The sequence below is a fragment of the Falco naumanni genome, chromosome 9 (assembly GCF_017639655.2).
Source record: "Falco naumanni isolate bFalNau1 chromosome 9, bFalNau1.pat, whole genome shotgun sequence".
NCBI classification, from domain to species: Eukaryota; Metazoa; Chordata; class Aves; order Falconiformes; family Falconidae; genus Falco; species Falco naumanni.
The window spans coordinates 4,938,338-4,951,403 of NC_054062.1; the positions used below are offsets into that span (position 1 = coordinate 4,938,338).

The 13,066-nt window shown below is 46.7% G+C and overlaps 1 protein-coding gene across 7 annotated transcripts in view; it reads right to left on the bottom strand.

The window, feature by feature from the left end:
* The window catches only part of LOC121093770 (discoidin domain-containing receptor 2-like), a 63,102-nt gene that overhangs the window by 22,904 nt on the left and 27,132 nt on the right, over nucleotides 1-13,066 (bottom strand). For all 7 annotated transcript variants that reach the window (XM_040606611.1, XM_040606613.1, XM_040606614.1 and 4 more), the window contains 3 exons: nucleotides 10,303-10,440; nucleotides 5,957-6,059; nucleotides 3,488-3,716 (listed from right to left, as the gene is read on the bottom strand). In XM_040606611.1, the coding sequence (XP_040462545.1) occupies nucleotides 3,488-3,716; nucleotides 5,957-6,059; nucleotides 10,303-10,366 (396 nt within the window). In that variant the 5' untranslated portion in view covers nucleotides 10,367-10,440. The remainder of the gene's footprint in view (nucleotides 1-3,487; nucleotides 3,717-5,956; nucleotides 6,060-10,302; nucleotides 10,441-13,066) is intronic.

Consider the following 13,066-nt stretch of genomic DNA (forward strand, 5'->3'; position numbering starts at 1 on the left):
ACAGGGTGAAGGGTGCTGCCATTTCACCTCCTGTCCACTGCAGACCCATACCAGGCTGTTCTCTGAGGGAGAGGAGAATGGCAGGAAGGAGGTGAATGTACATGTACGTTGCAAACACCTCCAGTTACTACTGCTGCTTAATTCCTCTTTCTTCAAGCAAGCCTCTGTGTACTTTCTCAAAACAGGTAACTGAGCACTTGCTCTCCTCACCAGTTACCTGGTGGAGGGTCCTGATGTCCTTTCTCTATAAGCCAACACAATTCCAGAGGTGCTGCAGTGTTTGGGGGATGAAGGCACATGCAGCTGCACAGCAGATGTCCTGAACCAAAGTGTTCAGCATTGCCACCGTCACCCCATCCTGCTGAAGCGCAGTCTGATCTAAACAGCGACTTTCATCCTCCCCCTCCCCTCAGTTTCACTGCGGTTCTGGGAAGAGTCCGCTATATTTTGACAGTCAGTGTGTGGAAACAGCTGAAGCTGTCAATCCCCCAGCAGTTTGGAAAGTATTTGGTCCTATGGAAACAAAATAAGAACGCTTCTGAGTGTGAAGGTTCCTGTTCAGAGATGCTATTGGTGGGAAGGATGAATCGGAGGCTGAGGTTACTCAAAAGACCATGTAGATTGCAATTGTTGGTGTATAGGCAGTTAAACAGATGAGGGGGGCCAACGAGGGAGGTGTCTTCCTCTTCATGGCAGCAGGGGAGATGTCCAGATGTGGCTAGAGTCCACTCAGAAGTAAAAGACCTTGTTGTGTCACAAAAAGAAACCACTTAGAAGACCGTACCTCCCTGAAGAGCCAGCCACCTCTGGTGGTCTACTGGACCGCACCAGGATAGCCGTGGAAGTTCCCTGCACCCGGCCGGACAGCTATACAAAGCCACAAAGTCCCAGGAGCGGACCAAAGAAAACAGAAGGAAAGCAAAAGAGTAAGCTCACCTCCTCGACAGGCCTTTAACCTGCAGCCTCTTAGTATCTCTCTTCCTAGGAGAAACACCCATGACTACTTCTAATGAAGCAGGGAGTACATAAGTCATTCCTGTCTTCAGGAAATAAGTGAAAGCAATTAACCCTTTCAGCTGTCAGACAGCCTAAAACAGGAGACCTGGAAGCCACCTAGGCCGGTTCCACAAGACCTTGCTGATAGGAGATAAAAAACCAAAAGGAGACAGCATATAGCAGAATATCCCATCTTCATCACAGGAGTTGGACAGATCCTCTGGAGTTGGCCATTTGTCAGGGAATCTGAGGTGACACATGTCAAGCCAAAGAGTCTGAGACAGACACAGTGCTGCACAGAGGAACAGGAAGAAAGCTTCAGCCATCCACATCATAAAAAGGCACCTCTGCACCAGCTCCGTAGTGGAAGAGCTGACATTTTTGCTTGTCCTGTAGAAACATCTGAGAGAAGCAAAAGAGAAGCGGCACTTTCCCTAGCACCTCCACCAGGTGGGGATGCTGCTATTGAGCACACAGTTTCTCAGGGCCAAAAAGCCCAAAGTCAATCAGTTGTGTGAGGCACAAACTCAGCACTAGCCTCCAGTCCCAGCCACTACTGGTGCCAATGCTCCCAACAGCAAGAATGAAGTGGTGCTGCTGGCAAACGACTGCAGGTGGCTGACAGCAGAAGGTGATGAGGACCCAGGACTTAACAGCACTTCCACCACACATCATCAGCGCCAGAGAGGACCAGCCTTAACTGGTACCAGAGACAAGGGGTCATCAAATTGACTCTGCCTTTACTGAGCCAATTAAAGCTGGAAGTGACTTCCCTTGTGAGGAGCAGCACAGGCTACATGTCTGAAACTTAGCAGCACAGTGAAGGGGTTGGTTTGGGTTTTTTGACTGAAATAATTTGTTTGATCCCCTTGGACAGAGATCTTGCCAAGAAGGGCTCACATAGTCATACCCTGAAACATCAGCAACTGGGCATCTATCAACTGCAGGACTGGAAGAAGCCTTCCTAATGCATACAGGGAAGTAGATTAGGATCTTGCACCTCATTCCAAGGTCTGAATGATTTTACAGGACATTGTAATCAAATTTTTTGACCAGACAGCAGTGCTTCTGAAATACAAATTCACTAATGGAATATGCCCCTATTGGTGACACATTTTGAAAAACATGGTTTATGGAAAGTCATTTTTCAGAGAAGCTGAAACGGCAGGAATTGCACTCCATTTGGAAATGTCCAGAATGTATGTCCAGAAACAGCAGGGACAGAGAGGCAGAAGCATCTTCTCTAAGGATACCAGGAGGGAAACCTTTTTGATCTCATGTGATGGGAACAGGTATACACACAGACAGAATATATGTGGACTTCCACATATACAAAACAGAGGATGGCTCACATTACAGCATCATACACAGCTGAACACATGCTCATTACCCTATTACAGCCTAAGAGGGAGATCTTGCAAAAACTGACCCATGCTAAATCGTAACACCTGACGTTAACAGAATCCTGAGTACCCAAGAACAGCACTCTGCACAGGACTGGGGTGGGAGACAAGGGACATTTAGCTGCTTGTGGACAGTGTAAGCCTACTGAGTTCTGGTATCACTCAAGATGCAGACAGACTTCACCTAAAGGACCGAAGAAGAACCGTTAACTCTTTTCCTATCCTGCAGACAGCGTTTGTAGCATACACCTATATGCAAGGGATGGGCAAGATAATGGCAACAGCCAAACAGCCGATCAAAGGTCTGAGTGAGCCAATAATTCATTAACAATCTAAAAGCTATTACCTAATACTGAAAAACAAACCCCGCTGTTGACTTCCAAAGCACCCCCCAGCACAAGAAAACTTCACACCCAGTACCTTTCTACTTTGGCTTAGGTTTTCAGGCTTCACAAGCCAGCCTGAGGCAGGGTGACCAGGTCAGGCGAGCTGCAGATAAGAGAAGGGGATTCCTTCCCAGGGGAAGTTTAGTAATTACAAACATGACCAGAGTACTGCCAGTGCGGAGCTACGTACTCAGGTCTGGAGAGAGGATAAGACAACTGTGAGGAGTGAGAAGCCTAAGTATGTGTGCTCAGCACACATCCTACCCTCTGAACTCCTTCCTCCTCACTGCTCCCTACACTGAACGCTATCAGACACCCAGAAACTCATCTCCATTCCCTGCCACCCCCTCTCTTTTTTAAATGAGAAAGCAGGCACCTGCTTTGCAGCTTCCCATTCAGAAGCAAGCGTCTAGCTGGTAGAGGGACATTCACATGATGTTCTGAACATGGACACAAAGGCAGTGAAGAGACGCAGCTTTCAGTCACAGCAATAACTGGGATCTGGGGGAGTCAGGTCAGGGAAATAAGAGTCCAACATCACAGCAGACACAGGACTAAGGCAGAGAACCCTGAATGCCTTGACAGAGAAGAGCCAGGATGAAGTAGAATGCACTATGCAGTATGTAGAGGATGTGCCTTCTACAGTCTAGTTCTCCATAACAACATCTGCATGCTCCGTGATTCAGTTCCTGCTACACTCACCTTCCTGCCCTGACGGTCCTTCCAGGAGATCCAGCGCTCTCCATTGCGACTATAGTCAATTCGGTAAGCACGGGCAAATTCTTTGCCTGTAGCACGGGCATGCCGTCCCTGAGTCCCAATCAAAGTGATAAAAAAGAGCTTGTGCAGGTCAATTTGAAGGAACTGTACATCTTCTGGCTGCAGCAAGCCAGCCGGGCACCAGGCTCCATCCCCCTCTTCCCTTTGTAACCTGAGGGGGGGGAAAAAAAAAAAAAAAAAAAATCACACACATTAAAAAAGCATCCCTTCCAAGGATCTAGTGTTCCCAAAAACTGAGGAAACACCTTGAAAGTTTGAGAATTGGGAAAAAGAAATCAAATCAGCAAATGAGACCTGACAGCTGGCTACCAAATACGTCTCCCCTTCAGGGTGATGGTCAATTGAGACTTAAAGAGTTCTGTAGCCAGTTATCCCCTATGCAGAACAACTCCTTCAGTTTCAGATACCTTTCATTAACTGTTAGAAGCAATTTCTTTCCCAGACATGCACCTCCACATTGATCAGAAACAGCAATGCTACTCAGTAGGCAATTACATACCACATGCTTTTCAGCACCTTGCTGGTGAAGTGCATACTCACTTCCAAACCCCACACAGAAAGGCCTGAACCTCTGCTTGACCACCTCCTAGAGCTCTAACAAGCACAAAGGGGAGCTATCTTAAAAATCCCTTTTCAAAAGAAAATCTCTGCCCATCTACAAATTATTCTGTGCCATCCCAATGCATCTTTCATGTTTCTGTCATTCATCAGAGCTGCTTGCGCAGGACACTGGTGCATGTAGGATGTGAAGGTCTCCGCTTGAAAGCTGAACATTGTGGCACCAGCTGCCAAGATTAAGGCTTTTATCCTTGGGAACTGCACACTGAGCAGAGTGCTGCAGCTATCAGCACCACTGAAGGTAACACTGCCTTACCTTGGCTTCTGTAGGCTCAGCTGTACAAGCCACAAGGTGGTTAGAGTTTGAAATGTGAAAAACGTATCCAGACACAAGACGACCATGTGGGGTTTTTAGCAACAAGGATATCTTGGCAAACAGCAAGCCCTTGAAGGGCCCTTGTCTTTCGGACAGCTACCCATCTCTGCTTGATGGGATCAGCAAGTGTCACCCCCCATGTGCAGGAGGCAGCACCCAGGAGACACTGGAGGTCAAGGCACAGGCTAGAGAAGGTTTTTGTTTCAGGTTCATCAGCTGTTTGTGCCAGACCTTCTTACAATGAAGTGGCAAGTAAAAGAAGTTATAAAAAAAGCAGGAAGGGTGACTGAAATGACAGGGACAGACATCTGCACTGGACAACTATGACCTCTAACAAAATGAAGTCAGCTGGAGGGTGCCTTCATGTCTTCACCCTGTGGACATACAGCTGCCCTGGCAAAGAGATGATGGTAACAGATGGCAAGCGATGCCTGAAGTATTTGCAGAACCAGAGATAAGCCATACCTCAGAACAAAATAAGTCTCCCAGCTTTCAGACCCACAGGCTTGTTCAAACTCCATTAAAACACACAACACTTAGCATCTTTGCTCCAACACAGACTAAGGAAAAAAAAAATCAAAATCAAGCACCAGGAGAATTTTATGATTTTGGACTGCCCAAACTCATCACAAGAACATAGATATCATAGTTATCCGGAAATTCATACCTGACTTGCACCAAAACTGTAGGAGTGTTTGATATCATCATTATAAATAATTCCAAGGAAACTTACATCTGTAAGTTAGTAGCTTTGAGAGAAATGAAATAATGAAAAGCCAAGCTCAGGACAAAGGTAAGTATTGCTTGACATTGAAAGCAAATCCTTTAGCTATTTTAAACAATTCCTTGACTCTGCAGTCTCCAGGTTTTTGAGTCAGAGTGGACACAGTCCATTTCCTCAATAGGATGCTGTTGAACAGTTTACCCTGGTAAATGATTTCCTATGTTTTAGTTTAAAGCACTCTTATAAGAATCCCAAGGGCACTGTCCCTAGCTGACCTGTAAGTCACAAATCCATTAGAGATGTATTCATAGAACTACAGGAAGATGAGGGTCGGAGGCAACCTCTGGAAGTCTCTAGTCCAATCTCCTGCTCACAGCAGGGCTTAAGTCCAAAGCTACAGTGTGTTGCTCAAGGCCTTGGTACAGCCAAGTCTGAAAATATCCAAACACTGAGACATCACCAGCTCTCTGGGTACCTGTCCCACAGCTTCATTTTCACAGGAAAGGATATTTTTTTCTTCCTTGATATTGAATCAGAATTTCCTATATTACAGCTTGTGACCATGACCATTGTCTCTTGGTCTGTGCACTAGTTAGATTTAATATGGAAGCAGTGAAGAAGCTAAGCAAACAGGTTTATTTAAGGGTGAGAGAACTTCTTCCTCAATCACATATTGGATATACAGAAAAAAAAAAAAGAAGAGGATCACATTTTATGCCAGAGATTAACCTACCGTGCATACTGGGGTCCTGTGGAATCATACCACTGGCTAGAAGCCGTGATGTCTTCATCTCGTATTGTCCCTTCATGCATACCCAAAGGGTAACGGCATATAGCTGAAAATGGGAACACAAGCAAGTAAAAAAACATCAGTACCATTTCCTTCTAAATTGCCAGACAAGTTTAATTAAAAGGCTATCATGCCTAGGGAATAAACATGGTAATGATAAAACAGAGAATGCAAATAAAAAGGATGAAATACTTCGTTATTACCATAAACTGAAGTTATAAGTAATGAAATACACCCATAGTTAGTCTCATTCAGCGGAGTCCTGGCAAGGCAAAGGCTTTACAAAGAAACATTTTAAAAACCTCCAAAAACATACCAGTGTTACTGGTTGCTTGGACCGCTTTTACAATGAAAAATTACTTATCAATAATGATGAGACACAGAAAGGAAGCAATTGTTAAAGATTTTTCTTCTTCTGGAATAAACTGGATGCTTGACTTGCATTCAAATAGGAACAATCGTTATTTTCACCAGTCCAGGAACAAGTGAGGAGTCAAATAGCTTCTATTACAGGTGACTACACTAGCTTATAGAAGTGTCTGCTCTGTCATGTCGCTGCAGGCTAGAGCTTACACTTGAGCACGAGGCCCTGACCATCCACACTGCCCCATTCAGATCCATTCCCCACCCTCAGCCTCAAGTGGAGCAAGTGTTTCTCTCCAGGCAGGAGAAGACTCTCAAACTTGGTGCCTCCAGAGTACAGACAACTGGCTCAAGCAACAGTGCTCTACAAGCTCAATACACCAAAGACAGCGCAGATGTAGCTTACAAATCCAAGCTGGCCAGGCTCTCTCCCCTGACACAAGTTTTAAACGTGTCTTGGAATACTAGAGATGTTTCAGAAAACTCAAAAATCTTAATGTATTCATTAAGGCTCAGTATTCAAAACAGGCAAGCAAGATATTTTTGTCATACTTACATCAACAGCAGATCAAAAAGAAAGTTATATGAGATTAAATCATGAAACAATTAAAAGATAAAAGCATAGTCAATGGCAAGTCACAGAAAAAGGGGAAATAGACTCTCCTATAGATTACTGAACATTTTCCTCAGAGCTCACAGCAGCCCCACAACAGCCCCAGCTCATTCCATCTGCAGTGACACAGGCCAGAGCCAACACATGCTCCAGTCACTCCAGAGTGGCACATGTGTCAGTTGGCATCCTCACTGCTACACCGCCGTATCAGCAGCCCTGCCTGCCTTTCCCCCAGCGAGGGCACAGCCTTAGGGGGGTGTCTTCATCATTTCTCTATCTCAGGACTGCTACTCTTGCAACAAACCTAGATAAAGTTGTTCGCTGGGTTCAGAAGCTACAAGAAAGAGACAGCAGCATGAAACCACCTTGTTGTTGCCACCACAGAGAAAAAAAAGCCACAGGCTGAATAACTACCTGACAGATTTCAACGTAGCAATGTTTGCAAATAGGTTGTTTCAGTAGGGCTTGGCTGCAGCTGTTAGCAGGCACACTACCAACAAATGTGTTATGTATATTCCTAAATAATCTTGTAAAGGAGATGGGTGGTGAGGTGACAGTGTTTGATGATGATACCAGATTGTTTAATATAGAAAAAAGCAAAGTAAGGGAATACAGACAAAAACTAGAAAACACTATTACACCACTGTCTGTATGCATGTTACATGCCAGCCAGACATGGAATAGAGCTCTTACTCCTTCCTTCTCCCATCAAAAGGCAGAGAAGGCAACACAGATGATGCAAAAGGAAAGATCTGCAGCCTCACTGTTACAAAAGCGATTACTGAAGTATGACAAATGTAATTTATACCCTGAACAATTAATTACTCACTGTCTCTTAAGATACCAGAACCAGGGAGGCATCAAAAGATCAGGTAGTAGAGTTCAAAAACAACATACACATCCTTAAATCTGTTAAACGCTCCAAATGCCAAAGACTGACATGGGTTCAAAAGTCAGCTGGAGACAAACTCACAGCTACCACAAGCAAATACACAAGTGCTAGCTCAGAATGCTCCTAAGCAGCAGTCTGCAGCAAGCTGAGAGCACACCTGGGATAAAGCACTGCTGGGACCAGACCCTGCTGGAGTCAGGACACCAAGCTGGAGGGGCCTCTAGTCTCACCCAGAACATTCATTCACATGTCTGAGGTTTCCTACGAGACCTGTCTACAGAAGAATTCACTGGGAGGCAAACTGTGTCTGACTGGGATCAAGCATGGTGGTTGTGGCTGCTGAGAGCCAACAGGGAGCTCTAACCATGCTCCGATACGGAGCAGCAAGTTTAGTAAACCACACTAGCCCAGACTATCCCACCACAGACCAGTACAATCTGATCTATTCCTGGAAAGCTAGTATGTTGCTAAACTGTGGGTAAATATCTGAAGATTTTCCAGAAGGGTGGGGTTGTTATCTGAAAGCAGAAAAATGTTTTTGTGTTTCTGCAGTGCGAGTCCTGTCTGGTCATACCTTATTTAAAGGTCAAGTGCCCACCATACAGCAATGCCAGATGGACAGCTAGCTGGCTGGGAAGGTCTTGCGGGCACTGGGACTTACTGCAATCCTTCACAACACTCATTTGTTCACAAACTCCAGGCTGACAAATGGAATTCAGAGTGTCCCTGGCAGAAGACTGTGGCTCTCACCAAAATGTAAATCCTCTTGACCAAAACCATCCTTGGGTTCTGTTTAGGTGCCACCAGGACTCCTGCTCAGATACCCCTAACCCTTTACTATGCTATGACTATGACACTAACCTGCCATGCAGACAGAACACACTGAGGCTCAGAAAAGTATGAAGCTCACCTCTGTTAGTGAGGTCAAACAACTGATGCTAGGCAGAAGGAATCCACAGGATCCCGCCTACATAGGTCTGAATCATCCACAAAGCAGCCCTTTGGTTTAGAAGGTAATGCAGGAGGTGCTTCAGACCACTCCTGGAGAAGAGCAGGAGGTCAAGATGATCAATGGAGCCTGCGGGCGTCACAGCCAAGGAGCATCAGCTGAGCTACAGGTGTGCTGGAATTTGGCTGGGAACAACAGGGCACAGCCCCTTGGACATAAGAGGTGGCTGAGCACTGTGGGAGCTGAGAAAGCAAAGCTGCTCGTGGAAGCCACAGGCAGAATTGAGAGGTACAAACAAAGCTACATGCTTATTTCTTGGTGGAAAAGATGACTGCAGAAGGGTGGCACCACAGCCCTGTGCTCAAAGCGCACCCCACCTCCCAGGGTCTGGGTGTTGGGGGGAAATATTCCTGCACCTTTGAGTATGCTAACTTCTGTTCTTACCACCCCCCCAAGGGAACTGGCATGTGACTGACCCCCTAGCTGCTGTCTTCCCTCTTCCCCCACTAGTTTTTAAGCATCAGAACCAGATGGCAACTCCACTTCAAAGTTGGACACATGGGGAGTGTACAGTGCAGGGAGCAGCTGTGTAACAGGGGAGCACAGGGGTGCCTGCTGAGCTCCCCACAAGGCCTCGCTTCACTTCTCACTGGTTGCAGCACAACCTCAAACCTCTGCAAAGATCCCCAGGCCAGAGCAGGGTCAGGGCCAGACACAGTCAGAGGGCTCCAAACAAACAGAGCCAGAGCCAGCAGAGCTAACAAAGGCCCTCAGGGTAGCACTGCTGCCTCACCACACCTTCAGCCAAGCTGGGAAAGGATTAGACTCATTTATTTCACAGACTGTCTCCAGCTCAAACCACCTCATTACAGGAATTTTTGCAATACATTGCAGACCATTATCTTACTCACCTCCTTCATGATTATGACTGGCCAAATGCTGTAGGATAAGAGGTCACGCCCTCCACAGGGACTCAGGCTCATATCCCCATCTCCACCCTAGCTTTGTGCCAGGTAGGGTTTTCTAACTTTCCTTCCACACTTGTCTCTCCAGAACCCTTGTCACCAGCTGGAGTGCTGTGGCTTATGCTTTGCTAACTGGTAATTTCCCTTCCACAGCAAGCACAGTATCTCTGAGCCAGTCTAGAGCCAGGTTTTCTCTGCAGGTCGCATGGTCAAAGCAATGAAGTGATAAAGCTCAAGACAGGCCTGCTGAGAGCGCAAGACCCTCTGGGTGGGCAAAGAAAGGAATATATCCATGCGCCTGAGCCCTCCTGGGACTGTTGGGAGAGATGTCCCACTCCAGCACAGCTTGTTGAGGAAGACTGGCCATCTCAGTCCAGAGGGGGCCATTCAGGAACTACATTAGTGATTACATTTACATGCATTCATCATGAGAGGCAAAGAAAGGCTAAGAACAAGCGTATGAAAGGTGGGAGATCAGAGTCCTCTCCCAGGCTGGCAGCTCCCTACCAGGGTTGACTTCGGTGCCAGATGGCTCAGGCAGTGAGGCCAACAGCAGCATGCAGAAGATCATGGTAGCAATCGGAGGCGCTGTGCGGGGTCAGATGGGTGCGAATCCTTCAAAAACAGCAGCTGCCATCTACATTTCTGAAAGACAAAGCAGAAACACAAGATGAGAGCCCTCCAAAGACAGGACTTCTCTGTGCTGCAGACTTGCTATATTGACATTGCCTCATGATGGGTTGGGCAACCTTCCATGTCTTTAAGAATGTCTTGACCTCAGCCCTACTCTGACCCATCACCTGATAAGAGGCTTAGCGAAGAGCTAATCATTGCCTGATGACCTATAACATATCTAAAGCTATTAACGTAATTCAGGTTTTAGGAGCTCAGCTGCCATGGCTACTGTGCGGACACATACTCTCTTAATTGCTTTTAAACAAGTCCAATGCAAAATAATCTCTCCCCCATTGATTCTTCGCTTTCCTTATATTAACAAGTACTGAACCTGGATAGTCCAACCAGGATCCCCAAGCAGGGTTTATCCATGCAACGCACACCTCTATCTGCACGAGCCATCTACTCCAAGTAGCCAAGGGGGCACTCAGGAACTTGTCATACAGCCTTAAGATAAATGTCTAAAACAGGGTGAAACTAATCTCTTCCTACATGTTCACAGTGCTGCCAAAAGAGCATGTGCACTCACACATGCGAGCACACTTAATTTCCTGTTTGGAAACAAGGAAAATAGCAAAGAGCTTAAATGCTGGCAATTTCAGTGGAAAGCCATGATAACACCTAAAGGAACACAAGGTCATATCAGCAGTTATGTGAATTCTTCGTGTCCACATTCACTACAAAGAGCCTTGGGAGCTTCCCATCCTGGAAGATACAGCTTTACAGAAGGCAGGTTAGAGGCTCTGCTTCATATTGAAATGTCAAGCAAAAAGATAACAGAACAAATCAATAGATGCAAAGTTGTCAGGACCAGAGGGTGTTTGCTCAAGAATCCTCAGAGTGGTAGTAAAAAGGAGAAACTGAATCTTCAGATTTGTTAGTAAAGAAAGAGGCTACAAAAGGGACCATCATTGTGCTGGTGCATACATGCGTGCAAGCACATCAGATGCCATTAGCTCAGAGATTTGTAACAAAAGGCTGTATTTTTTCCACCCAACATAATTAAACTGTACAAGTCACAGCCATGAGTTGCTGTGGATACCAAAACAATTGGATACATTCACAACAAAAAGATACACCACAGCTTCTTAAATCCAAAGGTAAAACCTTTGGCTCAGGAAATCCCCCAGCCGCAGATTGCTAGACACCCAGAAGCTAAATCAGGGTTAGAATCACTGAAGCTTGCCCTGTTTTTATTCTCTTTCTTAAGGATTTGCTACCGGCCATTGTCCCTGCTGGATTCGGTCAGAAAAGATGGCTCCAAGCCTGAAAAACAACTAAGGGCCTTCTTGGGAAAAGAGCCAAACAGGCATGCAGGAGGGGAAACTAATGATCGGTGCACGCTGCCCGGTGGTGCTGTGCTCAGTCACACAACAATGCAGGCAAACAAACAAAAAAACCAACCTTACAATTGCCAGGGCCCCTCCTGCTTCAGTCACCTCTTCTACTCTATGTGACCGCCCTGGCCGAGGCTGGAAGGCAGCTGACAAGGTTTGTGATTTTTGTGGCATCTCAGGTGGTGAGTGTGCAAAAGCAGAGCACTGGAGAGAAAAGGCAGTCCCGATCTCAGCAGGAGGGTCCAGCAATCAGAAAAGAGGTTTTGACCAAGCACTCTCAAGCTGTGTGTGCATCAAAGGTCACCTTCCCCCATGAAATGGGGGGTTGGAGGCAGGGGGGTGGAGGAAGGAGGTGAGGCTGGTGATCTCTGATGCAAACATACCAGTTGCCACCATCCCATGGCAGACTGCAACATGGAGCAGAGGCTTCTCATAGCCATGCAGAGGGAGACTTTGTAAAGACATTTTGCTGCAGAAAGACAGATCTGGTGGACGTTCATCTATGCAGGTGATGGCTAGGGTGCCCCAGAGGCTCCCAGCACAAGACTTGCAAGGGGGAACTGGAGAGAGTTCAGCACTAGAGGAGACTGTGCACCCACAGGACTTGAGCAAGGAAACTGTCATGAACGTTAAAGCCTTTAACTCTAACTACCTTCCTGGGAAAGGTGATGGGAAACACAGCAGAGCGCTGTTTGATGGTGTACAGGGTGCCCTGACCATCACTTTGGTGTCTACCCAGATCAGCTATACCATATGGGTGCAGCCTGGGCTAAAGATCCTTCCTGGGGGTCCTCATGCTGGATCAGCCTCTGAACAGAGGCAAGGAGGTCCTGGCAGGAGAACAGCAGCTTGGAGACGTCTCAGCCAGAGGTTTAAAAGCTGCCAGCTACACTGGAGCCCTCAGATGGCAGAGGACAAGCACACATGCACTGCATGCCCTCATAACCCCTTCGGAGCCTGGCCAGCAAGGAGAGGACCAGGCATCCATAAAGGTACAGGCTAGCTCCCACCAAGACACCCTGGGAGCTCCCTCTAACTTGTCCAGGGTTAGGGGAAAGGATGGACAGAAAGCACTGAAATAGTCATTGTGCGTGGCTAGCAGAGGCCCAGAGACCACTGTTGGAGCAAAGAAAAAGAAGCAAGAGCAACCCCAGACATCGCTTAGTGTTCAGATGCCTTGGCTTCCCGTTTGATCCGAGAGCCCAGCAAAGAAAGACCAACAGCAGGGAGGCAGATGCCTGCAGCAGAGCACAAGAACA